Source organism: Melospiza melodia, chromosome 24, assembly GCF_035770615.1.
Source record: "Melospiza melodia melodia isolate bMelMel2 chromosome 24, bMelMel2.pri, whole genome shotgun sequence".
Taxonomy (NCBI): domain Eukaryota; kingdom Metazoa; phylum Chordata; class Aves; order Passeriformes; family Passerellidae; genus Melospiza; species Melospiza melodia.
Genome location: NC_086217.1, coordinates 2,784,660 through 2,809,400, shown reverse-complemented (window position 1 = coordinate 2,809,400; position 24,741 = coordinate 2,784,660). Strand labels below are relative to the sequence as shown.

At 45.3% G+C, this 24,741-nt stretch overlaps 1 protein-coding gene across 2 annotated transcripts in view; it reads right to left on the bottom strand.

Annotated features, from left to right (window-relative positions):
* Positions 1 to 24,741, bottom strand: part of TMEM104 (transmembrane protein 104) — a 43,725-nt gene that overhangs the window by 17,064 nt on the left and 1,920 nt on the right. Inside the window, exons 3-8 of one of the 2 annotated variants that reach the window (XM_063176099.1) lie at positions 23,293 to 23,414; positions 21,316 to 21,397; positions 20,326 to 20,428; positions 19,855 to 19,935; positions 15,443 to 15,542; positions 14,576 to 14,684 (exon numbers count right to left, since the gene is read on the bottom strand). In XM_063176099.1, coding sequence (XP_063032169.1) covers positions 14,576 to 14,684; positions 15,443 to 15,542; positions 19,855 to 19,935; positions 20,326 to 20,428; positions 21,316 to 21,397; positions 23,293 to 23,414 — 597 coding nt within the window. The remainder of the gene's footprint in view (positions 1 to 14,575; positions 14,685 to 15,442; positions 15,543 to 19,854; positions 19,936 to 20,325; positions 20,429 to 21,315; positions 21,398 to 23,292; positions 23,415 to 24,741) is intronic. The other variant, XM_063176100.1, reaches the window with a different exon arrangement.

Genomic DNA, 24,741 nt, shown 5'->3' with positions numbered 1-24,741 from the left:
CCTACACCAAGTCTTGCTTTTACTGCTCAGATTAAAAAAGAAAGGACAGGAAGCATGCTCAGAACTCAGATTTGTGAAGCAATTGATAGCTGTTGGATGAAATGCTGAAATCACACAGAATACAATGCCACAGGCATAACTGGCAAGACTAAGAGCCAAATCAGGTTTAACAGTTATGGGACTTGAGGTTGTAACATAGAAGCAAACCAGTCAGTTACAAACCTTTTTTTACTCTTCTCCCTCTTGTTCCTTTATTCTAACTGGGACCTTAACTCCACTCTTTTCTCTTTAAATAAAAAACCAAGTTATGTTAAACCACGACACCTGCCCACTATGGACTGCCACTCTATCCTGGAGCAATACACAAACCACAACAGACTAAAGAAACCTTTGACTAAAAAGTGATGTAAGGGCAAGGGCCCAAAGCAAGCAAAAATTGACACCAACTGTCTTATTGACAAGTATGCTTGAGTTTGTGACTAATCTCTTTCAACTTTCTCTCCCAACACTGCCCAACACAGCCTCCCCTCAAATCAGTTCATAGCTCCTGCATCAGAAAGCTCTGAACACAGAGAGATGGGCTGAGGATGTGATAATTAAGGAACAGGTGTCTGCTGCAAATGAGAATGCTCCAGAACCAATTGGCAAAACAACCCCTCAAACCACAGCAAGGATTGACACAAAATCACCAAGCACCAAAGCAGCTGGGTCTGAAACCCAGATTTGTCTCACCCACCAAGGAAAGGAGACACGTCAAGGTGGATTTGGGGCTCAGCTGCTGAAAAGCATCCTGAGGTACTGGAAGAACCTGAGTGTTCTTCACTTTTTGCAGAGCACCTTAAACAACCAAATCCATTCAGAAAGGTTTTAAACTCTCCTCCTCTCTGGCCATTACTGCTTAACTCATGGGGAAGAGATACAAGTTGTGCTTGAATGGTCGAATGTCCCCCCCATCCTTTAGGATGATCAGTGTCTTCTGTTCTCAACCAGATCCTGGTCCAAAAGAGCCAAGCCAGAGATTAATTCTAATGCAATAGAAATTTATTCCCTTCTCCATTTGACACCCATTAGTGGTCAAAGATGAATATCCATGGATCAATACAAACAATGCTAAGACCTGCAATGAGATGAGTTTGCCTTGCTTTGCAGGAATTTGTGCCAACCCCTCTTAAGGAAGGGAAGCTACAGAACACACTGGATTGCTTGGAAGAAGAAAGCCTGAGCAGAACTGAACATTAAACATCCAGATCAACATCATTTTGAAGTGAAACTGTGTGCAGCTCAACAGGATTGAGCACAGGGCAGGAAAAAGGGGCCGGTTTGTCACCAACAGCCAGGACATGAGGACTCAGTCCCTGGATTAGAGCTAATCTCACCATCAACCATCAGGAGTCCCAAGGCCAGGAACTCTATTTAAAAACACATCCCCAAAAGGATGAGAAGAGACCACAGTGCTTAGCAGGAGAGTGTCTACTTCCTCTACCTCGCTGTGCCAGACACCTCAATCCTCTTCCAACCCATTAAGTTAATTAGTTTCATAACTTCTCCCTAAGGAAAAAGTAAGCCCAAATAAGCACCTCAGACATATACCCAAACTTTCTATCTGATGTTTTCCAAGCTCCAGTCTCTCCCAGAGGGAAATAATTCACAAAGTACTTCATTACACATGTAATTCAAACAACCTAAAACCTACACAGAAAAGTGTACCAGTCAGCCCTGTCAGAAGTCAAATATACAGAGCCCTGGCACATGAAAAAACCCTCCCAAATTTTCCAGTTCACCTCTTGAGTCAGCTGAGGTATTTTCTAGGAGTTTATCTTCCTAAGATTCAGCAAATAAACCCATCCAAGGCAGAATGGGCATAGTCTACTTTGATTAAGATTTTTCTGCTAGTGAAATGGTTTATTAGAAACAAGCAGGCATAGGGGGGTGATTCATTACTAAACTGAAACAAGGTAAAGGAATGCTTCCTTCAGCTAAGGAGGAGAACTGAATCTATTAACTGCTGTCTAAATTCACAGGATGGTGGAGAGAAACCATTACAGTGCTTTGGCACAGGGCTGGCTATTAAGAATGATTCCCTCATTCCCTCCAAGCTCCTCCATTAAATGGGAAAGGCCAGGTAAATCACCAGGCTCATAGTGGAGGGTATGTGGAACCCACACACAGCAAGTAAATGCAAAATTCTTTATTTTTTCTTCCTTTCTCCTGCTAAAAAACAGCATGAAAATCCAGCACACTAAGGACTAAAAAAGACTGCAGTTTTGTTGCCTTTACTGACATTTCCAGTCCAAAAATGAGAAACCAGTGAGGGTAGAAGAAAGAACAGCAGCTTGTCACCCCGAATTACACTCTTCCCTGCAGGCTAGTAGGAGCCACAAGCAGCACACCAGCTTGCTCAACCCCTGGGAGGGTCTTCAAATCCATTCCTCCCACCAAGCCAAGCCACAGCAACACAGGCACCAAGGTTTGGGATCTTCCCTGAGCTGTAACTCAGCTGATACCACTTTCCCAGCCTCTGCACCTGTCAGCTCTCGGTATCTCAAAATGAAAAAGCAGGCTGGTCAACTCCAGTCTTCTTGCCACAGGGGAACTAACTAGGGCTTACCGTTGCCTGGAATATATTTTTATATATATTTATATATTTCTAACAGTATATTTTATTAAAGCTCTTATGTTAAAACTTGGTTACGTAACCTTGTTTATTGGATTATCTTCTAAAAGCAAGAGTAAGATCAAGCGTTAATAGGACATCTGGTTGGTTTTTATCAGCTTAGTTGCAGCCAAGAGGACCACCAAGACAGCTCTTAACCACTGAGGGATGGCCAGCTAATGCCAGGAGCCTTTCAGACCATACAAACATGCTTTAAGCCAGTCAGAGGGCTGTTTGACCAAAGAGGGTCTTTATGGACCTGAAGGGTCCATCTATCACTCTGAACCAGTACAGTTCAATAGCTTTCATCTGCTGCTCAGCATGTGGCTTTTACAGCAGCAGCCAATATAGCTCAGGAAGCACAATTAGCATCCAAAATGTGGCTGATTCATGTATTAGATACAGTGGTTACAGCATTATGGCTAGTGCCTGCATACATTTGCAAGAGGACCATCTGAAAAACCAGCCCCATTCATAACTGTCATCAGAACTTGCTTGTTTTCATGCTACACAAACTCATCTGTAAGAACTGCATCTGTTTTTGGTGCTTGCCAAGTAGCAAATTAAAAACAGTAGCTATTGCTTCTTATTGATTCAGAACCTTGAAACTTTCAGAAAGATTGCATGGAAGCAGGGTATGTACCTGAGCAAAGTGAGACCGTGATTTTTAAACGCAACAAATGTGCCAGAAGCAGTGCAAAAATTGCAAGAGTTTTTGAATAAACTCATTTGTGCAGCACAGGGCTATCATACCAATGAGAAGTTACTAAGTTTCAAATAACAATGCAATGTTATTTGAAAGCAATGCTATTTGAGAGCAATGATGCCTCAGTTTTAATGTGAAGATGGAGAAGAGGTGTTGTAGCGCTCATTCCTTAGATATCCATCTCCCTTTGGGTCCCCAGCCACCCCCCCTTTTCCTTTCTTCCTCCCTGCTTTTTACACCCTCATTCAAACCTACAACCCGCCCCAAACCATATAATTCCTTGGAGTTCTTGCTTCCCTGTGGCAGAAGTGACAACATCTCAGACAAACTTCACCTTAGGATGGTATCAAGCTCCATCTCTGCAGATACTGATGTTTAGATTTCACAGCTGTTGAGCAATGGTACTGCTGCCCCACAAGACAGCACAGCAAATAACCCTACTCTAAAGAGGGGTAAGATAAGAGCTCATAAAAAAGTCACTGGTTTAATAAAATGGATCACTCTCCTTGGTAGACTTTGACACTTTTGCAGGGAAGCCAAGGGTTGAGTGCTTGATACTGGACTGTGGGCACACAACATTCCCACAGCAAAGCCTGACACCAATAAGACACAGGCTTGACTGGATGAGCACTTCCCTAAGGAAGCTTTGCTTGATTCAGTGCTCAGATGCAAGGAAAGTCTCCTTGAGCACGGCAGGAAAAAGCAGACATTTCTTACATGCTGTCAGAAGTGGCAACTCTGACACTTGCTCTGCTTCTGCAAGACATCCCTGAGCTCAGAGCTATTTCACAACTCAGATGAGCACTAGAAGGGACAGATGAAACAATCCAACAAAACCAGACTGCGCAAGTACAGAGAGCAAACAAGATGTCAGGGAACTGGGATACTCTGTTCCCACCTCAGGTGCTTTCCACTAGAGCTTGTCACATGCAGGGAAAAAGAAGTCCAAAAAGCAAACCTGCATTTATTGGCATGGGCACAGGTCAGAGGTTTTTTATTACTGGTTGGAAGACTGAACCAGACCTATCACCTTTAGTAATTCCTTAAGAACTGGTGCTCTGTTCATATCCTCATCCTCAGGGAATTTTTAGGGCTGACTTTGGAGAGAAATGTTAAATACATGGTGCATTCCCCACTCTTGTTTGGAACTCCTAGATAAAGAAAACAGCTTCATGGCATTTCAGACCTACCTGCAGCTCCCCCAAGCACACACCTGCAGCCTCTGCAAGCTCTTCTATACCCACTTCAAGTTGTGGCTACTGCAGTGCTACCCCAAGGTGGGCTCCAGCTACTCCTGTCAGGGCTTTCCTCCCAGGGCTTTTCAGCTAAAACACCTTAACGGAAAAGGATCTTGAGTGTGGTGTCCCCCTCTGCCATCTCTCATCCCCTTCACTAGGGTGACAAGGCCATGTTTCTGTCCTACATGAGCTCATATCTCAAGCTACAGAGCCAGATGGCCCATCAGCAAGGGCGGCAATCCAAGCTTTCCCTGGTAAAGCTTTACCCCTTGCAGGGGACAGTACAAATATAAATACATGGAAAGAGTCTGATTGTTCAGGAAGGAGCTTTTTAGAGAGCTAAAAAAAAAAAAAAAGCTGAAAATCCACAGCCTCTCAAGGCTGGAGGCAGGGCTGCAGCAGGGGCTGTGCTGATAGGCAGTAAGTTATCAGCAGACAAGCTGTTATGAAGCTCAAAGTTAGTTGAAAAGAGATAAACCAGCCACAGAACAAGGATTGCTCAAAGAAGTTGAGAGGCAAGAGGGATTTTAACCTCCAGATCCCCTGCAGAGTCAGGAAGTCACAATGGAGGGAGGCCACAGGCAGCAGCCAATCCACAAGGAATATTTTTAGCTGAAGAAACAAGGGCAGTTATGCTTTGGGTACAGCAGGCAGCTGCCACAGCAGCTCCGGTAATTAACGCGCTGCTCTCGGGACACCTGGCAGAGCTCTACAATCATAACTCACATCAGGCACATTCCTGGCACTGAGGAGCCCTCACCCACCTTCTTCTCCGGTTCCTTTAGGCAGGGAGGAGGCACCCTCCAGGAATTAAGACCTGGTTGCTGCCAGGGTGGTTTTTGCCAGTGTAGCAAAGAGGTCTTTCACCCACAGCACCCTTTAAGCTGGATGCTGCCTTCTACAGTTCCTGTGCCACAGTGATCCTAATGCCTCTTCCAAAATGGAAGACCTCCTGCAAGGGATGAAAAGAAGAGCTTGCATCCCCAAAGATACCAACTTCAGTGGATCTGAATACTATCTAGAAGTTTTCAAAGGCTCTAGCCCAGCACCAGCATTTGATTCTAACTGCCCACCCAGCAAAAAGTGTAGTCATCCCAGCTCCTTAAGCTCTGATCTTGCTGGTGATCCAACACACCAAAAACCAGCTGTGAACTGAGCAGCCTCCACATGCAGCACCGTGACCTTGGGAGGCCAAGGCAGAAGCAGCACATGGACAGCAAGGCAGCACTTGAGGGTGCTGCTCTCCTTTCCTCTCCCTATCCTTACTCAGGGCCCCAGCCTGTTTCTGAAGCTGGTCAATCTCTGAGCACCAGGAACTTTCCACTTTGGAAAGAATACCCTGCAATACCAGTTCTTTCTCCACTTAATTTGAAGGAATTCAGGCACAAAGTGTTCTCAGAAAGTCATTAGGTGCAAGGATTCTGTTCCTGGCATACCTGGGGTGTGCAGGATCACAGCCAGCGGCAAGCTTACACTCTCTGGGGTAAATACACTTCCATTATCATTTTTCACAACAAGAGAGAGATAGAGGCCAGCAATAACTCCGAGGTGACTGGCATCTAATTTTTCATCATTGGAGTATTTATGGCACAGCCGTTTGCAGCATCTTGTAATCACTTTACCGCCTCCTTGACCCCTGGCTCCCCCTTATTCTGCATCTCCTAATTGCATCTGAACAAGCAGGAGGGAAGCAGCAAAGTGGATAGATGCAGGAGAGCTGAATGCTTGGGTTGTGATACTTGGAAGGACAGCAGAGGAGGTGCAGAGCCAAATTTGGCTGTACCCCCCACCACCAGCTTGCTCTGATCTCCCACAGCATATGAAAGTGGAGCTTTCCTCCTTCCTGACACTGGGTGACCTTGAGGAGTTGTTCTCTGCCTCCCTAGTTCATTAGCATGGTATGAGAGATTAATGAGTTTGCTCCAAGAAAGTGTGAGGGCATCATCTTTATACACAAACACAGCCCCAGATTCCTGCATATTTGTAGCCTCTCCCGGCGGGGCATTGGCAACCACAACAATATTTATATTGACTACAAAAGCCCCTGGGTTAGACAGCACAAAGCAAGGGAGATGTGGACCAGCATGACACGGATGCACAGAGGGCCCTGCAAACATGTCAAGCTCCAAGCTGCCAGGGTTAGGAGGTACTTGGGTTCAGCAAGGATGAATGTTCCTGACGGCCACTAAGCCCTTGTCTGCCACAACACCAGCAGTGCTTTCACCACTAAGCTGTTATTTGTTCTCCCTACTTTTCTCCCCTACAAACTTCTCAGCTGAGTTTTTCAGGATTCTCCAGCTGCCTGGAGGATGTAGCTTCAGGGGCAGCATCATCCTGCCCGCTGGGTGATGCAGGAGTTGCCTGAAGGGAAGGAAAATCTCTCACTTTAAAACTACTTAGGACAAAGGAAGAGATAAAGCCTTGTTGCCCAGGGCTACTGGGGTGTCTGTTCACTTCCAGCCTTCTTCCCTGCACAGTGCACACCAAACAGGTGCAACAGGCTTGGGAGACCAGCTCTGCCCCAGAGCATTATACCAACTTCAACTTACAAGATAAATCCCAGCTGCATTATTTGTATTTATAGTCCTGCTTACAGAAGCATGAGCTACGTGTGGGATTTGCTGATGTAGTCCAAAAATCCACAATTTTGGACAACAGCGTCAGTGATCTCACTCAGACATACAGTGCAATTTAGGATGGAGTTAAGTTGCAGACTTATTTAGGCGTAAAAAGATATATGGGTCTGTCCAGAGCTTTCCTCCACAGCTTCTGATAATGTTCATAGCAGCAGAACTGCACAGTTCTGCAGTCCTGATAATTTCTACCTGTATATTAAAGAATTAATTGTAATTTCAGGGGATGAGAGACCAAGACTGCTGTATTACTAGATGAAAACAATGGTGTGTATCAGGCAGGCAGCAAGGTCAGACGTCTGTTTAAAAACAACGCTGGTGCTAAAGCACCAAACAGAATACTGGAAAATATGCTGTTGAGAAAAAGGCTTATATTGCATTTCCCAGGGGATTGTTTAGCTGACTTAACACATCTTCTTCAGCTCTGGTTCCTAGGATGCTGTCACAATCACTGCAGAAAGTAACACTGCACAGGGGAAATCTATTTATTACTTATTTTCTACCAATGTTCTGAAAATCTAAAATTTGTGGCTCTGCTGGAACAGCCTAGCCCAAGAAAGGAATTTTAAAAGGCCCTTTTTAAACCTTTACCACTCAGTGTAGGGAGTGGGTGATCACATAGATTAGTTCTGACACCTGCCCTATTCGGGAGAGATTGGTCTCCAGTATCAGGAGAGAACAGTGTCAGCTTTGGTGCCTTGCTGCCCAAGTGAGCTGACTCCAAAGGACAGCTTTATTCAGGGAAAGCAGCAGCATGGCCTCTCAGCCCTGGCAGGGTGGCTGTGCTGTGCAGCAGGGCTGTGGTTTGAGCCCAACATCACTTCTGGTGAGCTTCCAAGTGCAGAATTTGCAGAAAAGCAAACAGAGATCTATGTAAAGTCACTGCTTCACCCAGTTTGTTTAGTTGGTTTGTTTCCAAGGTTCATGACCACCATCCAACACCACTAAGTCAAACCAAGCACTAAAGTGTACAGGACATTCTTCCTTGGGGAAGCCAAGAGTTTCTGAGCTCACTAATGGCTCTTGCCCATTGCATCTCTGCATCTCTTGCACCTTGCTTCTCTGAAGGGCTGGTAGCACCTGCAGCAGCACAGCACCCTTCCCTTCCAGACAGCCCTTGGAGCCTGCTGGAGGTACCAGAGAGACACAATTGGTCCTCTGGAAAAGCTCAGCATCCAAGTGACAAGCACAACCCAAGCTCCACTTAGGAAAACACACTTCTCGTTGTGAAGTGAACAGACAGCTCTGTACAGAAAACACATTCCAGTTCCCTGCACTATTGATTTCCCAGTGAAAAGAGACAAGCTAATCCATTAATGTTAGTTGCTTCAAAGTGTGGTCTTGCAGTTGCTTCAGTCTGGTCCCAAAGGCCGATTCTCTCACCCAGTGTTTGCCTTCTGGCTGGTATTTCTTTTACTCAAAATGCCATCAATTACAAGGAAGCAAGAAAAATCACCCATCAGAAGCTGAACTCCAGCTCTTAGGTCACTGGCACAACAAGTTTATATTTCATTTCCACAGCACCACACTCATCTGCCTCCTCCTGATGGCTCAGGATGAACCTCTGTTTCACAAGTCCAGTTATTATCTGAAGATCCCTTTGCATTAGGAAACACAAGGAGTGTGGCAACCTCCAGTAAAGCCAGTTTATCTGTCACAGGCATATGATGAGCAAGCAATTGAAAGGATTTATTGATGAGTCCACAGAAGAACGGACCAGGATGAAGGAGGCAGGATTTATGCCATATTAACAAGGCTTTGTGCCAATTTCAACCTATTAGTTGCACAATAAAAAGAGTTGAGACTTGCCTTCACATCCCACATCCAGACACCATTTATTTTAGCAGACCTTGGCTCCTATCCCTCTTCAACCACTTCAGACCAAAGCAACAACTTAACTGACCTTACTTTTTGGAGGCTGAGTAGACAAGGGGCATGAGAAGACTCCAGTCAGCCTCTGAGACACAGTTTTAGCCAAGCAAAGCTGTACTTCAGGGGCACCTATAACAATTTGGCCTACTGATATTGATACTTAATGCAGTACTAATTCCTCTCGTGTCACAGCAATGCTTGAAAACTCAGGTGCCCTGTACACACAGAAATGGCACAATATTGTGGACTATTGAAAAGCTTTTTTCTTATTTTGAAGGCTTTCAGAACTGCCTTTATGCACAGAAGTAGCAGCTGCCTTTCTTGTACATTTATTTATATTTCTATATCAGTATCATAGTAAACCACATCAAAGCATTTGTGGTAAGGAATATAATGCAATATTTTTGGCAAGAAGGTCTTACCATGAATAACTTCTTATAGGATATGCAGGGTGACAAGCTAATAGTGCCCCAGTCCTGCTGCATCCTTACTGCAAGCTGAAGTAACCTAGAACACAACAATGCTACAGTTTAAGCAATTTCTTTAAACAAGATAATGACTTCACACCATCAGGATAGACTACCACCAGCTTTCCTTCCTTTTTACTGGCTCACTCTGGGAGCCCAGGACAAGCACTCCAAACCTTTTAGATTGATGTGCTGTGAAATCAGCCCTCCCTGGTCCAGCTCCTAACTCTGAGGCAGCTTTCCTCCCCACCACAGGTTCTCAAGGTCTCTAGACATTAAGACCTGTAAGAATAAATATCCAGGAGACAGCAGCTGTGACCCATTTATTACTGAGTGTTGCTGCAGGGCACAGCTGAGGAAGGCAGGGCAGAGGAAAAGCACTTGCTGCAAAGGGAACGGTGGAGAAAACCCAGGTGCCCTTGGAAGAAGCACTCTGCTTGCAGCACTGCTCCAGCTCTGTTGCTCCAGCTCCCAGTTGGAAACAGACAGCTTAGATCAAGCATGGATGTTCAAGTACTGCCATGAGGGCTCCTCTAATATCACTGCTGGGAGGCAAAATATAAAACAAAACAAAAAAAAAAAACAAAAACAAAAAAAGGAGAAACCAACAGAAGCCAACAATGGACTGAGAGGCCACAAGAGCATCGTGTACCAAACAAGCTGCTAAAACTGCCCCAGTGCAGGTAAATGCATTTGGAAAGATCTATTTTGACAATAAAAATCTGAGACACCTTTACCCAGAGCAGGGCACAGGCAGAGGCAGGAAGGAGAAATGCCGTGGAGGGAAGCAGAGCACGTAGAGCAGGCACACAAAGCCCAGCACCCCAGCCTGCAGCTGGGGAAGGCAGCACCGCGCCGAGGCCGACGGGATCCACATCAACCCTTATCAGTTCAGCCTCTGCAGTTGCTGATTAAGTTCTGCCGGTCCCCAGCAATGCTACAGCAGCACGTGTGTCCTCAGAGCACCCCCTCCCCCTGCACAGCCTCCTGCAGCTGCAGCCCGGCCCCGCTCTGGTCAGCGATCAGAGCATCGGGCCGGGGTGACATTGTCCCCTCCTGAAGAGGGACAGCGAGCGCCTGCGAGCCCGCTCATTTTATTCACTGCACAAGCACGTTTCCAACTGGGATAATCTCCATTAAACCATCTGCGCTCCCATCCTCGCCCGGCCCGCACCCGCTGGGCTGCCTGCGATACTGCAGCATCTGCGAACCGGCACAAGCGGATGCCACGTCCCTTTCCCAAGCAGCTAAAAAAACCAACAGAGACTCAGACAGAACAGATGCACCTGGTGGCTCTGACGCTCTACCGAGCCAGGCTACCAGGAGTACCTGTGCCAGTGCCTCTTCTGAAAGGCACATGGCTCCCCTTGAGAATTTAAGCCATTTCCTTTCCATCATGGGAAGACACCGTGTCCCACATTGCCAGAAGAGGAGGGCTGAGAACAGAGTAGAGGTTTCAGCCTCAACGGCTGCCCTGGTGCAGAACAGAAGCATTGTTTGCCAGGTCATGAACACAGTTTGGATCAGACACTCTGAATAGCTGCTGATCCCTAGGATTTAATCTCTTATTTATCTCAGTACCTGCTTTCTAGAAACAGGGACTATCGTATCACATTCCTACATGACTTCGACAGAAAGAAGGAAGTGTTACAATGAAAGATCTGAAACTTAAATCTGCTGCACCGTCCCCACGACCTCCCCAGCACAGCCCAGTGGAACCTACAGAGAGCATGATAAAGCAGCTGCACTGAAGTGTGAATTCAGCACTGAGAGAACGTGACCCTCTCCTCAGCACTGCCAGAGACAGCCAAGGGACTTGGGAGTCACTCCAGCTGTTGAGGACGTGGCAGGGTGGTAATGGGTCTGAAGCAAAGATAGAAAGCCATCGATCTGCTTTAACTGTGATCACTGCCTGCCTCAAACAAGGTCGCTGGGCTGCCCAACACACACCTTTCTTGGAAGAAAATTTGTCCTGCAGGGTCTTGCCCTCACAGGAGTGGAACAGCACAGCAAGGCTCACCCTTCAAACCTCCCAGGACTTTTATGGTCCCAAAAAGGAGGCAAGTGTTAGCAGCAGGTGATGGGACAGGAGCAGAAGTCTATTTACATATTTCCTGCACTTGCCTTCACTTATTTATTTTGCAAGTTTTTATTTTCCAAAGCAATTTATAAACAAGAAGCGAGACAACCATTTGTTCAGACAAAGGTTAATAGGGGCCTAGCGGTCTCTGAAGACTCTGCAGACACACTTAGGTGTGAAATCTTGGAGCAGCAATAAAGATGCTGCACAGACAAGAAAGTCTCAAGAGAAGGATTTAATCTGTCTAAATATTCTCATTATGTACATAGTTTTCAGCTTCCATTCACAGTAATCAGAGCAGAGACAGCTTCCAGAAGCCTTTTTAGACAATAAGGCATGAAAAAGGATTTTTACGTCAGCCATTATTCCTCTCTTCATCCCCAGCTTGAGGAGTCAACGTTTGAAATGGTTTTTGTCGAAAAGAAGACACAGTGTTGGGAGAGAAAAAGTTGACAGGAGGAAGGCAGCACGGGTCTTTGGCAGACTGGTGGGACTTGGCACAAAGCAGCTCCCATTGGCACCATTTGTCCAGAAAACCTCAAATAGATTATTCTCCTCCAAAATAGGTTTTCTGTAGGGTCATGCACAGAGTATGAAATATAACACTGCTTCCAGAGAACTGCTTCACTGGAATGAGCAAGACATTTCAGTTACATCCACATGTCTTCCTCCTGGATCACTTAAACTTAAATACAGAACTAAGATAAGGTAGGAAAACTAGAAGCAGGCATCTAGGACAAAAGGGCTGATCCAAAACTCAGCTGCTTTCTTTTGGGATCACAGTGTCCATCTGTCCCCTTGCCACAGGGGAACTTGTTCGCAAAAAGAGACCTTGTTTGTCCACTGAAACGTGGAACCTGAATTATTCCATCAGGCAAGAATTCAAAATAGAAAGTTAAGAAAAGAGAATAGTTCTCTATGGGTATGATCTCCAGGGACCAAGAGAAGCAGTGCTCTTGATGCATCTCTCCCCTCCTCACTTTCATGTTGTATTTTCCCCTTCAGACAGGCAGGTTTCAGCTTTCCTGCCATGTTCAAAACTCCACTTCTATACACAAGAAGCTTGGACAAAATGTGTAGAGATAATTACAATGGTTTACTACTAATTTTTTTTTTGCTTGAAGTCAAATGACTTCCTTGCCCTGCCTTCCCCTCCCCAGGTTTCTTTTAGAAAGTTTGAGAGCTCAACTGGTCACTAGTTGTCCACACTACAAACAGGACAGTGGGAAAAATATTAACCAGCACAGCCACTTTGGAGGCAGCCCAAACTCAAAGCCAGGGTCAGTACTGTGATCTGAGTGTTTTATAAATTATTACATCTCTTATCCCTCTCTAAAGAGGTCACCATCCTCTCTGTTTTCTGGAGAATAAAATCACACAGGTCAAACAGGGAGTGGGACCAGAAGAGCTGGAGACAGAACAAGTTCCAGTTTACTCCCAGCTTCACCCAGTAAGAAGCATTAGAGACTTTTAACAGAAAAGGAGAACTTAGAGATAATGCTGACATCCAGAAGTATCCTGAAAATAGTGATTGTGAGAATTGACCTCCACCAGTAACCCACTACAGACTGGTCTGTTCTCCCACAAACAATCCCACCCTCCACCTAAGAGGGCGTAGAGAACAACACTGAAGCCTCATCCCAGTTACTGAGCAGAAAAGGATTAACCACTAGCAAGACTTTGCAGATATTTATTCTCCAAATCCACAAGACAAGCAGAGGGAAAAGCTCCTCTGAGAGTTATGTACACAGACTTCAAGTCTAATGCTTACAGAGTCTTAATTTTTTTAATTTTGCAAGTCCTAACAACAATTATCTTCATGAATTATAGACACAATATCTGAGAGACACAGGCAGTAATTAATGCATGTCTGCCTTTTCTGACTAGCTCCTTCTGCTGGGTCAGGGAGAGTTATTGAAATTCAGGAAGGAAATCTTCAATCTTCTAGAAGTTTTAAAGAAACAGACCAAGACAGAATTTAATAAAGCAATAATATTTCTCTTAAATAATTAACTAGTTTTTGACACTCACTAATATTTCTGAGGCCCAGCTCTTACTTTTGCAGTGACACTGGATGTGATCCACTGCATCTCCAAAATGTACTGACTCTAAAATTACCTCTGGATTTCTCTGCACACACGTAGCCACCCTCATTCCTTTTACTTAAAATTCTCACTGAGACCCTTAACAGAAGCCACACTATGCAGCACTAGCATCCTTCCCTCCTCCCATTCTGCCCTACTGACATCTGTCTCCAAATCCAAGCGCTCAGCACTCCCCAGGCTCTAAAGAAGCCATGTTCATCATCCTCTGGGAAAAACCCTGGGGTCAGAGCAGAACCCCAGCACGGCTTTAGATGCAATAGACAATCCTGAACTAGACAAAGCTATTACTAAGGCAGTGTTCACCACTGGATGTTGTCTAAGCTGGTTGTTTCCATCATCTTTCAAGCAGCAGATTCTCCTGCAGCATTAACAATTTTATTCACATCAAGAATGGACTCGATGATCCTTGTGAGTCCCTTCCAACTCTGGGTATTTTATATTCTAAAGCACTCAAGTGAGTTTGATATACTTCAGTATCTTGACAACAATTACCCCCCAAGCAAATATTAATTAGCCAGCCTGAAAAAAAAAAACTTTGGCAAAAATATCCCACCTGCTTAAGCAATATAAAACTACACACCAAGATGGACAGGACTCAAACTCAAAACCATAAGAACCATTCTGATGGCCAACAAGTTCAAACACAGCCATGTCACCAAGAATAGGGAAGGAGTATTTTGGCAAAAAAGTCAGACAGAACCAAAAGTTTAATATTCTGTTGTTCACTTGAACTGCATAATTTCTGCAAGGAAAAAACCTCCCTGTGCACTAGAAGCAGAGTTTAAATGGCAACAGTGGTCATCCCAGTTGCAGGAGCTCACCAGATACAGCCTGTAAGCATCAATCCTTCGAATTGGCCCCCAGCACTTGTCCGTGTCGTTGTACTTTGTGCTGTCTCCAACACTGCAAGAATGGTTGCCAGTGACACTGCTGGGAAAGGAGGGAGAAACAAAAGAGAATAATTAACTCCTAGCAGATGTCTTCCCCTCTCCTGCAAGAAAGAAGAATGAGAGGAGGCCAATCCTCCTCTCTGTCCCTGGTCACATTCACTTCCTGACATTTTCTGGACAGCATAACACAGCGAGTTGCTGAGTTACACTGCCTTAAACCAGAAGTTTAAAGACAAATTCTTGGATTGCCTGCAGTTTTTTGCAGGTTTTGCCATTTAATCATCAAGCTGGTGAGCTTAGATCTTTTATGGATCGCTGAGGTTTTCCATTTTGAAGACTGAAGTACAAATCCAGCCCAGATTTGATCAAACCAATCTATTATCTGCTTCTTTGAGAAAGGCACCACTCCCAGTGCAGAGCTAAGTCCAACAACACCCACTGGCCTCAGGCTTAGTAAGCATCACACCCCTCAACTCTTACCCAAAGGGAGAGAGAAGGCAACATATTGCAGAGTATTGCAATCAAACTATGGAGCAACAAGTCTCATGTCTGCACGTGCTGGAAACACTGCACACCTGAGCACTTGTCTGGAATCAGGTCAGCTGCTTTGCAGTCAGGCACACAGGTGAGGAACACAACTTCACCACCCACCCACAAGAGATGAGCTGTCCTTGAGTCATTTCTCCACCCCATGCTTTGGAAAGTACAGCTGATCCTAGTCAGACTTATCACCCCACCAAAGCCCAAGCCTGCCCTGTCCCCTGGCAGCACACAGCCCTCAGGAGTAGGCACACTTACCAGGTCACCTGCATTAGGGACACTGGCACCGCTGCTGCATAGATTGCCAGGTCTCCATAGAGGTAGATAATTATGCAGAAATAGAAGAGGTTGACACCCACTGCAGAAAAAGAAAATATTGTCCAGATTCAGCGGAGTACACAGAGACTCTTGTTCTCTGCACTTCAAATATACAAAAATTTTAAGATCTTAAATCACCATTTGCCTCCGTGGTTTCTGCAGCAAACCACCCAAGCTCAGGGAACTTACCATGGAACAGGAACTGATGGGGCATGAGGGGTCTCAGAGCTCCACTCTGCCACCTTCAATACCTGGTACTGACACTAAATAAACCCTCTAGTTCAAGCCCACCCTGCAGTCAAGACCAACAGGTCTCACATAAGTCACCTGCCAGACAAAGCTGTCAGCTCTGAACAGCCACAGGCAAACATCTGGGTGATGCTCTCAGACTCAGTGTGAGCACAGCCTGACACAGTGAAATGCAGAGAGAATGTTTCTAGGCTCTGCTGATTCCAAATCCTCTGACTGCAAACCTGCAGGACCTTCACAATATGGACTTGTAGGGATTTAGCCCTTCAGAGCTCAGATTGCAATGGGCTGAACTGGAGCTGCTTTGGGAGATCCCCCACCACTGGCAACTTGAACCAATCCTGCAAAGCTTTAAAACTGTTTCTGCATCCCACTTACCCTGATGCCACCACATATACACTGTACATGTTCCTGCCCCTACTCATTTTTCGGGATAATTTTTTTCTGCTTTTTAAAAAATTATTTTTAATTTAAAGCTTGCCCTACCTTCACCTATGAGGTCAAAAGAAAATCTTACACAAATTAACTGGCTGCACAGATCAACCTTACTGAGGCACAAGAAGACACCACTTTAAAGAGCTAAAATCTAAAGGGATAAAGAAATGCTTGATGAGACTCCAGGATTCTCTTCTTGCAAGCAAGTCTGTATAAATCTCACCAACAAGTTGGAAGATAATTTATTTCAGAGTCAGATGAGTTACAGAATAAAAGCCTCACATTTATTTAATTTAGGAAGTTGACATTGAAGGAAAACAGCTCAAGAAACCTGCCCACAGTTTCAAGTTGTGATGCCACCTGATGCTTAATCCCAGTGCAGCTTGAGCAAACCTCACACTCACAGCTGTGACAACTATCAAACAAGGACAACCCTGCTGCAGGACTGAAGACTCATTCCTACAGTGCTTGGGTGCTGCAAAGCTTTGCCATGTTCTGCTATCATGCTGCCCCTGGATCTCTGGATGTCAGGAAACATGATTAGGCACTCTCCTTTGTTTAAATAAATTATTCTGTATGCTGAGCCTGCTTAGCATGACAGGGGCTGTATCAGCTGCCCTGCTTCTGTACAGTAGCACACTAAATCAGTGCTCTAGAGTTGTTCCTGGAGACAAATGGACTTGCTACAGAAATTGTCAGATCATTCCATATAGGTCTCCCATTGTTTTCTTGCTCTGTGAAAGATGTCTTCACAGTTAGGGAGTCTCTGCATTGTTCTGGAGACAGCAACAAACTACCAACCTGTCTTTTCCCATTTCCCATTAAGAAGGGTTGAAGGTTTTAAAAAATACCTAATATGGGACAGAAGCTGCAGAGACACAAAGCTGAGGGCTACACAGACTCAGATAGATATTCTGTTTTGGGATCTGTGACTGGTCTCAGGACTCAGCTACCCCTCCCCACACACACACAAAATAAAGCTGACATGACCAGCTCAGCCTCAGCAGCACCCCCATTCCATTGCAGACCTCTCTGTCTGCAGGAAGCACAGGTGACACTCCTCTCCAAGACAGGAAGACTTTAACATCACTTATTTTATAAACTGCTGCTGACCCTCCCTGATCAATACTTTCATTACTTGGCACAAAACGAGGTGAAAAAAAAAAAAAAAAAAGCAATTACTTCCTGTGAGGAAACAGCGTGATAGATGTGCCTAGAATCTATTACTGCAATAAATGACTACTCAGTTCCAGAAGAAAGCACCCAACATTAAAAAGTAAAAAAATCAAATCAAGAAAAAAAAAGTAGTTTTTCAGAGCCAGCTCTTTCAAAAGAGCACACAGTCTCTTCACAGCCTAAACCTAAGTCAGCTCCCTTTAAGAAAGCAGACAATCTGAAATTGAGATTTATCCCCAGCTTACCTCCTAGGACTGCAGATTCAACTCCTGTCAGATTGTTGAAAATAAAAATCAGTCAAGGGAAAGGAGCAGAGAACTCACTAGAAATCAGGGGTTTTGAGGTCTACTGCACAGCTTTCATCAGCCTTCCCTCTGGAGGCTGCAAAGCCCTCCATCACCTTGGGTTTAGATCCATACATTGTATATCATCAGTAAACACCCAGACATTGGCCAGCTGTGAAACCTCACAGGCTGGTGCTTGGAGCTGGGAACTCCCCAGTGTGGCCCAGTTTCTCAGCACTGAGTGGCCACTGAGCTGCTGCCCTTGCTGAAGGCCTTTCTGTGCAGCTGTGGGGAGGGAGCACCTCAGCAGGGACCTGCAGAGGGAGGTCCTTCACCTGTCTGTCCCTGCAGCCACTGGGGTGTCTCTGAACCAGTGACAGGGATGGAGCCTCACAGAGGGTGTCTCTGAACCAGTGACAGGGATGGAGCCTCACAGAGGGTGTCTCTGAACCAGTGACAGGGATGGAGCCTCACTGCTGAGCTCTGACACAGGGAAAGCAGCACATGAACTACACCTGCCCCAGGTCCTTTGCTGTGGGCACCTCACCCCATCTGGAAGTCACGAGTAGGGTGAGGCCATGGCCTGCAGCTGCTCCAGCCACCTTCTTGCAGATGGATTCATCCCTTGTGATGGGCTGAGCAGACCCTGGGGAGGATCCCTAACACAGAAATCAGATAACTCTGGCTAAAGCAACATTAAGAAGAGGGATTAAGATTTAAGAGTACTAAGCAGTTTATTTCACTTTGCTCGGAAGCTCCATCAGTGCTGATGGAGAGAGGACACAGATCCCAGCACCCTCTACTGGCTGAGCACCAGAGAGGCCCAGAACCTGCCTGGCTCCTGGGGGTCCTTTCCAGCTCCCCTATGAAGCACTTGCAGAGAAGGGGCCTTCTGAAACTCGATGAGAATGCTCTGACTCCTGTGATCCCCATCCTCAGCAATACAGCTAAACCCTGTTACATGACTGCTCTCAAAGCACTTCTCAAATATTACTCCTCAGAGGAGCATCAAGAGACAGGGATGTGTTCACCATATTTTACACACAGCAGAGCAAACAAGCAAGAAAACTTGCCTCAGGTCATAACAACTCAGTGGTACAGGCAAAACCAGGAACAAGATGTTTCTGACACACTTCACTTCTCTGACTAAAAATGTGGCAGCCTAGTCCAAGGTGGATTATTTTGATAGTCCTAAGTGATTCAAATCTACAACATCCCAGAAGAGGCATGCAGGAAATTTTAAAAGTTTTTTCAATTCACTTTAAAAGCAAAAAATAAAGTTCAAAGAATATTCACTCCTTAAGCCCAGCTGTCCTTCAGAGGCAACAGCTTTACACTGGTACAACACTGATGTAATGTAGTGGAAAAAACCCAGCCTTCCATTACCTCTTTGCAAGCCAGTGAACAAGGGAAAACATCACTTTCCACAAAAAATGGGGCCTGACAGGCTCAAAACTCCACAGCCATGGTGTCTGATGATGTTCTGGCTCTGCACAGCATTTCATTGTCCTGCTTTCCAGGTTTCAGAAACTTCATCACTGTGGTTTGCATTTCTATCACACGCAGCAATGGGTGGGCCTTTATTAGAGCAGGGTTACAAGTTTGCTGCCTGGCATACCAAAGACATTTAAAAGCAAAAAGACAAGCCAGCTGCCTATCACATCCTCAGCAGGGACCTCTTCAGCAGTTTGTGTCCCAGCTCTCTTAATAATTCCCCAGAGGCAGACAATTCCTAGAAGCTCCTATCAGAAGTCTCTTTCCTTCAGGCTGCTATCTACAAGGCTCAGAGAAGCCTGAATGCTTTATTCTCAAATGCTACACAACCAAAATGCAACTGGCAAACATTACAGCTGGGCCCTACTGCCTCAGAAAGTGGAGATGACAGAGGACACATGCAGTTCAGAGGTAGGTGAGCTGCAGTCACAAAAGGCACTTGCCTTTATCAAGGCTGCTCCCATAACCTGCATGTTTGGCTGGTTCCATGCCCACCACAGCAGGTTCTGGCCCACCTGGCCCATAAATACCTTACAGAAACACCACACAGGAGGATGAATAGAGTCCACAGTGAGAAGGAACAGCACATCTGGGTGGAATCATCACAAACTTAAGATGCAAACCCACACTGAGAAGCATGCAAACTTACAGAACAGCTATACACAAAACATGCAGGAGGACCCAAAGGGCCTTTGGAAAATGTTCATCACTTACCTTTATTGAAGAACATGGAAGCCATCTGGCCCATTTCCACCCTCTCAGTGATTTCAAAGATATTGGCTGAGCCACGTCTCTCTGCAAGTTAAAAAGCAAGAAGTGTTTCAACCAGTGCCTCCAATAAGCCCTAAGGCCAGGTTACCTGGATACTTGGGAACCTCTAGCAGCAGTTTGAAGGACAGTATGTCCAACTCCACAGCTGCAGAGTCACTGGGCCAATTTCTCTGCTGAAGCTAGTCTAAGGTGTTTAGAAAATAAGATGTTCTCATCTCATTGACGTAGAGGGAAAAGATCTTTATCAGGCTGCAGAAGGCAAACTGAATTCTCAATGAATCTTATCTTACAAGTGCTGAGGACTTTGGGATGAGAGCATGTGGAACTAAGGGTGAAATGGACAGAGGAGCCCACTGGAACAGTGTCTGCAGAGAAGAGGCCTCACAGCAGTGAAAGCATGAACTGGGTACTCACGAACTGACAGGATAGGCCGTGTCTCTGCTCGCTCGTAGCCATCTTGGAGGAGAACATCACTGTCAGACACTCCAGAGGAAGAATCCTCATCCTCATCATCCTCCTGGAGGAAGAGATCACTGCTGAGATATCTGCTACCCACAGTACAGGCTGTGCTACCCCACGTCATGGTTACTCCCAGACACTCAAAGGAAGGTCCCAAGCAGGAGGGGAGGACATGCAAGGAAAGGCAATACCAGGGAACCCAGAGGATGCTGTGGAGGGCAGAGGAGGACACCAGCAGAGCAGGCTCAAGTGAGTGACATGTACCACCCCCAGGTCACACACACAGCAACACTGCCCAGTTCATGCCATGATAAGTGGCACATGGAAGTTAGAAACTTCAGGAAGATCTGCAGCGTTGCAGAACTGGGAGGAAAAAAATAACCCAAGCATATTTAGCTAGCACAAGCAGGTCTAGTTCCTAACTCCATCCCACTAACACCAAGCCAGGGGTCTAAATCAGTGCAAACAATTATGCCTCCCTCTGATCCAGTAAAGCCACAAGTAAGTTTCACAGCAAGGACATAATTCAGAACTGTCCACAACCTGGGATACTGCCCAAGCAACAGCAAGGACATCCCAGCCTGTCCCAGTTAAATGACCTGAGATCAGCAAGGATTTATAGTCCTCAGCACACTCCAAATAGCACCAATATATTGGCTGCCACCTCTCCACATTCACTGAGCAGCATTTCTGGGCAAGGAGAGCGTGATCAGTAAGAAATGTGAACAGCACAAGAGATTTTTCAATGCAGGAGCAGAAAATCCTGTCTTTAATGAGCAACCCCACAGGGAACTAACAGCTATATTTTATTTGGCAAAGTTAAGTACAGTAGAAATTTATTTCCTTAGAGTTAGTAACAAGACAAGGCAAAGATGCAGAGGAATGCCAGGAAAATCCTACGTGATAAAACAAGAGGAGGAAAAGGAAAATTAAACCCACACAAACCTTGCGTTTTTCCATTCTCTTCCATCTCAGCTGGGCATTTGCAGCAGCCATGGCTTCCACCACAAAGGTTGTAGTCATATAGCTACAGAGAGAAGAATTCAATTGATATCATCAGTAATAGTCAAGAACTGTCACTGAACAGAGATGGAGAAAAATTCCCATCTGTTTGCAGGAGAAAACAAACAAACCAAAACAATCCTTTTGCCAGTTCCCCACACACTATTTTGACAGTGTTTCATCTCAGTTTATTGCTTCCTTCTGCTCTTGAGAATAAGGTGTTCAAGCAGACCACAATATAACACACCTTCAGATATAATAAGACATTTTAGATATTTGGAAGGCACATTCCTGGCATTCCTGTGGGTTGAAGACAGCAAGAGAATTTTGATCTTTCTTAGAAAGCAAGTTTCCTTCCTCTTTTTAGAACCTATGACAAACCCAGCTCTTCTCTGAAGCTCATAGCAAAGATACTCTGGTCCCTTAAAGAATCTTACACATGGCATCAGAAGCAAAGCAACAATATAAGAAGGAGCACATAACACATGCAGGCAAATGCTGGAGGCCAGTGGAAAAGCTGTCCAGGGAGACACTGATGGAATGAATATCATTATCTCAGCTAAAACCAGTCCTGTAATATTAATAAATAAATTTTAAAACCTCCTCAAATCAATCTTATTTAAGGCTTTAAAGTGGTTTCTCACTACTTCAGGAACTGGACTTGCCTATTGAGTTCAAGAAAGAGATGAGTTTTGCAAGAATAAAAGGAAGTGCTGAGGCCTGTGTAGCAATTTCTGCCCAGGCTTTTCCTGTGCCAAAGGTGCCCAGTGGGCATGAGGAAGTCCCAAGTACCAGAACAAAAGCAAGAGCTCCCAAGGCATGCAGCACTTTGAGCTGTGCCTTCTGAGCTTAATCCAGTGCAGTTCTGGTACACAGCTTTGGAGGTTTGTGCTCTCCTGCTGACCTTGAAGGATTGTCTGCTGGTGCTGAATTCCATATGTTGAATTTATGCTTTTAAACAAACGTAGCTAAAAGGAATTTCTCCTAAAGCTCCCAGTTACTGGAAACCCCACAGATATCATTTTACCAAGCCTTTGCAGCAGCCAGCTCTGAGGTGGGGCAGTCACAAGCATTTGACCATACAGTCTCCCTGCACAGCAGCACAGAACAGATGCCAAAAGCTCTGCCTCCAAATCAAAGGCACATTCAGGCTGGCAGAACTGCTCACTGAAAAGGCTGGCACTTCAAAAGTCCATTTGTACAAATGGCAGGAGGGAATTTTGTTTTGTTTTATTTTGTTTTAAAGCCAAGCAAGAAGCAAGCAGGGATTCCCAGCCCACCAGAAGATGGCAATTGTAGCAGCAACTCCTCAGCAATCAGTGCTGCATCCACAGCCTTCAGCTCCACCTGCTGCTCCAGCAGGGAGGTACCTGGGCAGCAGCTCACAGTGAACCAGTGTGACAAACAGGAGACCATCTCCAGAGTCTTGAGCAGCAAAGGTCTGAAGGGCCTAAGACAGGCCTGGCTATACAGGAATTTGTGTTCCTGACACTCTTTCAGCTGTGAAAGCATTGCCAGAAGCCAAGAGAAAGCTTACACATCTGCAAGTCACAAAGCAAAGACTTGACCCTGTGCCACCTGAGACCTGGATGGTGTTTGGGGAACTGATCTGTGACAGAGGCAAGCATGGAATGTATCCACAGTGAGGACAATGTCAGAAAGGTAGAGGGGATAAAGGTCCCACAAGCCTCTGGACTGGAGGAAAAGTCCTTCCCATCAGTCAGGAAATGGGATGTACCAGAGAGTCAGGAAGTGCATCCTTCCAACTCAGGCAACACCCCTGCAGAAATCAACACTCAAGGAGCAGAGGGACAGAGCACACAGGAAAACAGCAAAAGTCTTTGCAGTGTCCTCACCCAGCTGAACCTCCCAGTCCCCTAAAGAGACAGACAGACAGAAACACACACACACACATCCTACCTCATAAATCCCAGGAACATCAGGAGGACGAGGCTGACGAGCCACCCTGCTGTGGCAAAGGCCTTGGGCATGGTCAGGGCTCCTGTTCCAACAATGAGGTTGAACATGTACACCAGGCCAACCTGTAATCAGCCACATGATCCAGCATCAGAGTGTGCAGGAATCATCCAAAACACCCCACGTGCACCCTGATTTAAATGGAGAGGGCAATTCCTGAGCCAGCAGGGTGGGAACAAGTCCATGTGAGAAATACCTGGAGGAAGGGACTGAACTCCAAAGAGAACAATGTAGGTGTCAGCACATTTCTGGAGAAACAGCTATTGCCCTCTATTTTTCTAATTATTTTAAATTATATTTTTTCTCTCTAGCTTGTAAAGTTATAAAGTGCATGAGATTTGTTTGTTTTCAAATCACTGCCTTCCACCAGAAGGTCTGTGCTGTGGGTTGGGGTCTCTCCTTTTTATCTGACCTGAACACAAGCAGTTATGGCTATGTACCTTTCAGGACCTTTTAATCTCAGTCAAGCAGGAAATATCCAAAAAGAACTCTAATTCAAAGCCTGCTTGCTATTTTACCAGTAAGAAGCTGAGCATATTGTGAAGAAAGGATTTTACTTCCTGAAGGGAAAGAATTTTATCTTCTCTGGCAATGAGCTTTTTCAGTGTCCAGAGACAAAAGAGAACTCTGCACATGGACAGGACCCCCCAGGCTAAGAATTTAGCTCACTTAAAGATCAAAAGCTGCCAAAGTTGTTGTGCTTTAGCAGGGCTTTTTTTTAATATAGGTCAGAGTCCTCCAGAGGAAAACCAGTAAAGAGAAGTGTATGAGCAGACTTTTCTGGGTGTGGAGCAATTAACACCAGGAGAACAACTCCCCAGTGACCCTGAGAGCTCTCACTGGCATAAGCACAGCAAATTCATCTTTTGCTGAACATTCCAGAGCCATGACTCTCCTTTGGTCAAGCAGAAATGAGAATGGTGCCTGGAATGTTCAGCCAGGTTAGACATCTTCAGGGAAAGAGCAGAGCCTCAGCCTTTGAAATTGCTCCAGGAAACTCATGCAGCACCAGCATAACAATGTAAGAGCAGGTGACACTAATCCTTGAGGGTCCAGACATCCCAGTTAGTGTCTTCTCCATTTTCTCAGCTGTGACCTATTTCTGCAGCCTAATATCCACTTCTCCTACATCGAATCATTAACAGGGAGATGAAAATTTTAAAGCATTTAAAATCCAACCCACAGATTTCTGGGCTGGTTCTAAATTTATTGAGTTGACTTAAAAAAAAAAAATAGTGTTTACAAAGTGGTGTTTTTAAAAGCTGACATTTTGTGAAGACTTGTGGCTATGAAAACCGGTATTTCCAGTAATATAGGAAAGCAGTAATTGGCTCTGCAGTTGCACAGGACACCACATCACAGGGAAGAAACCTCTAAATTGCTCACTTCCAC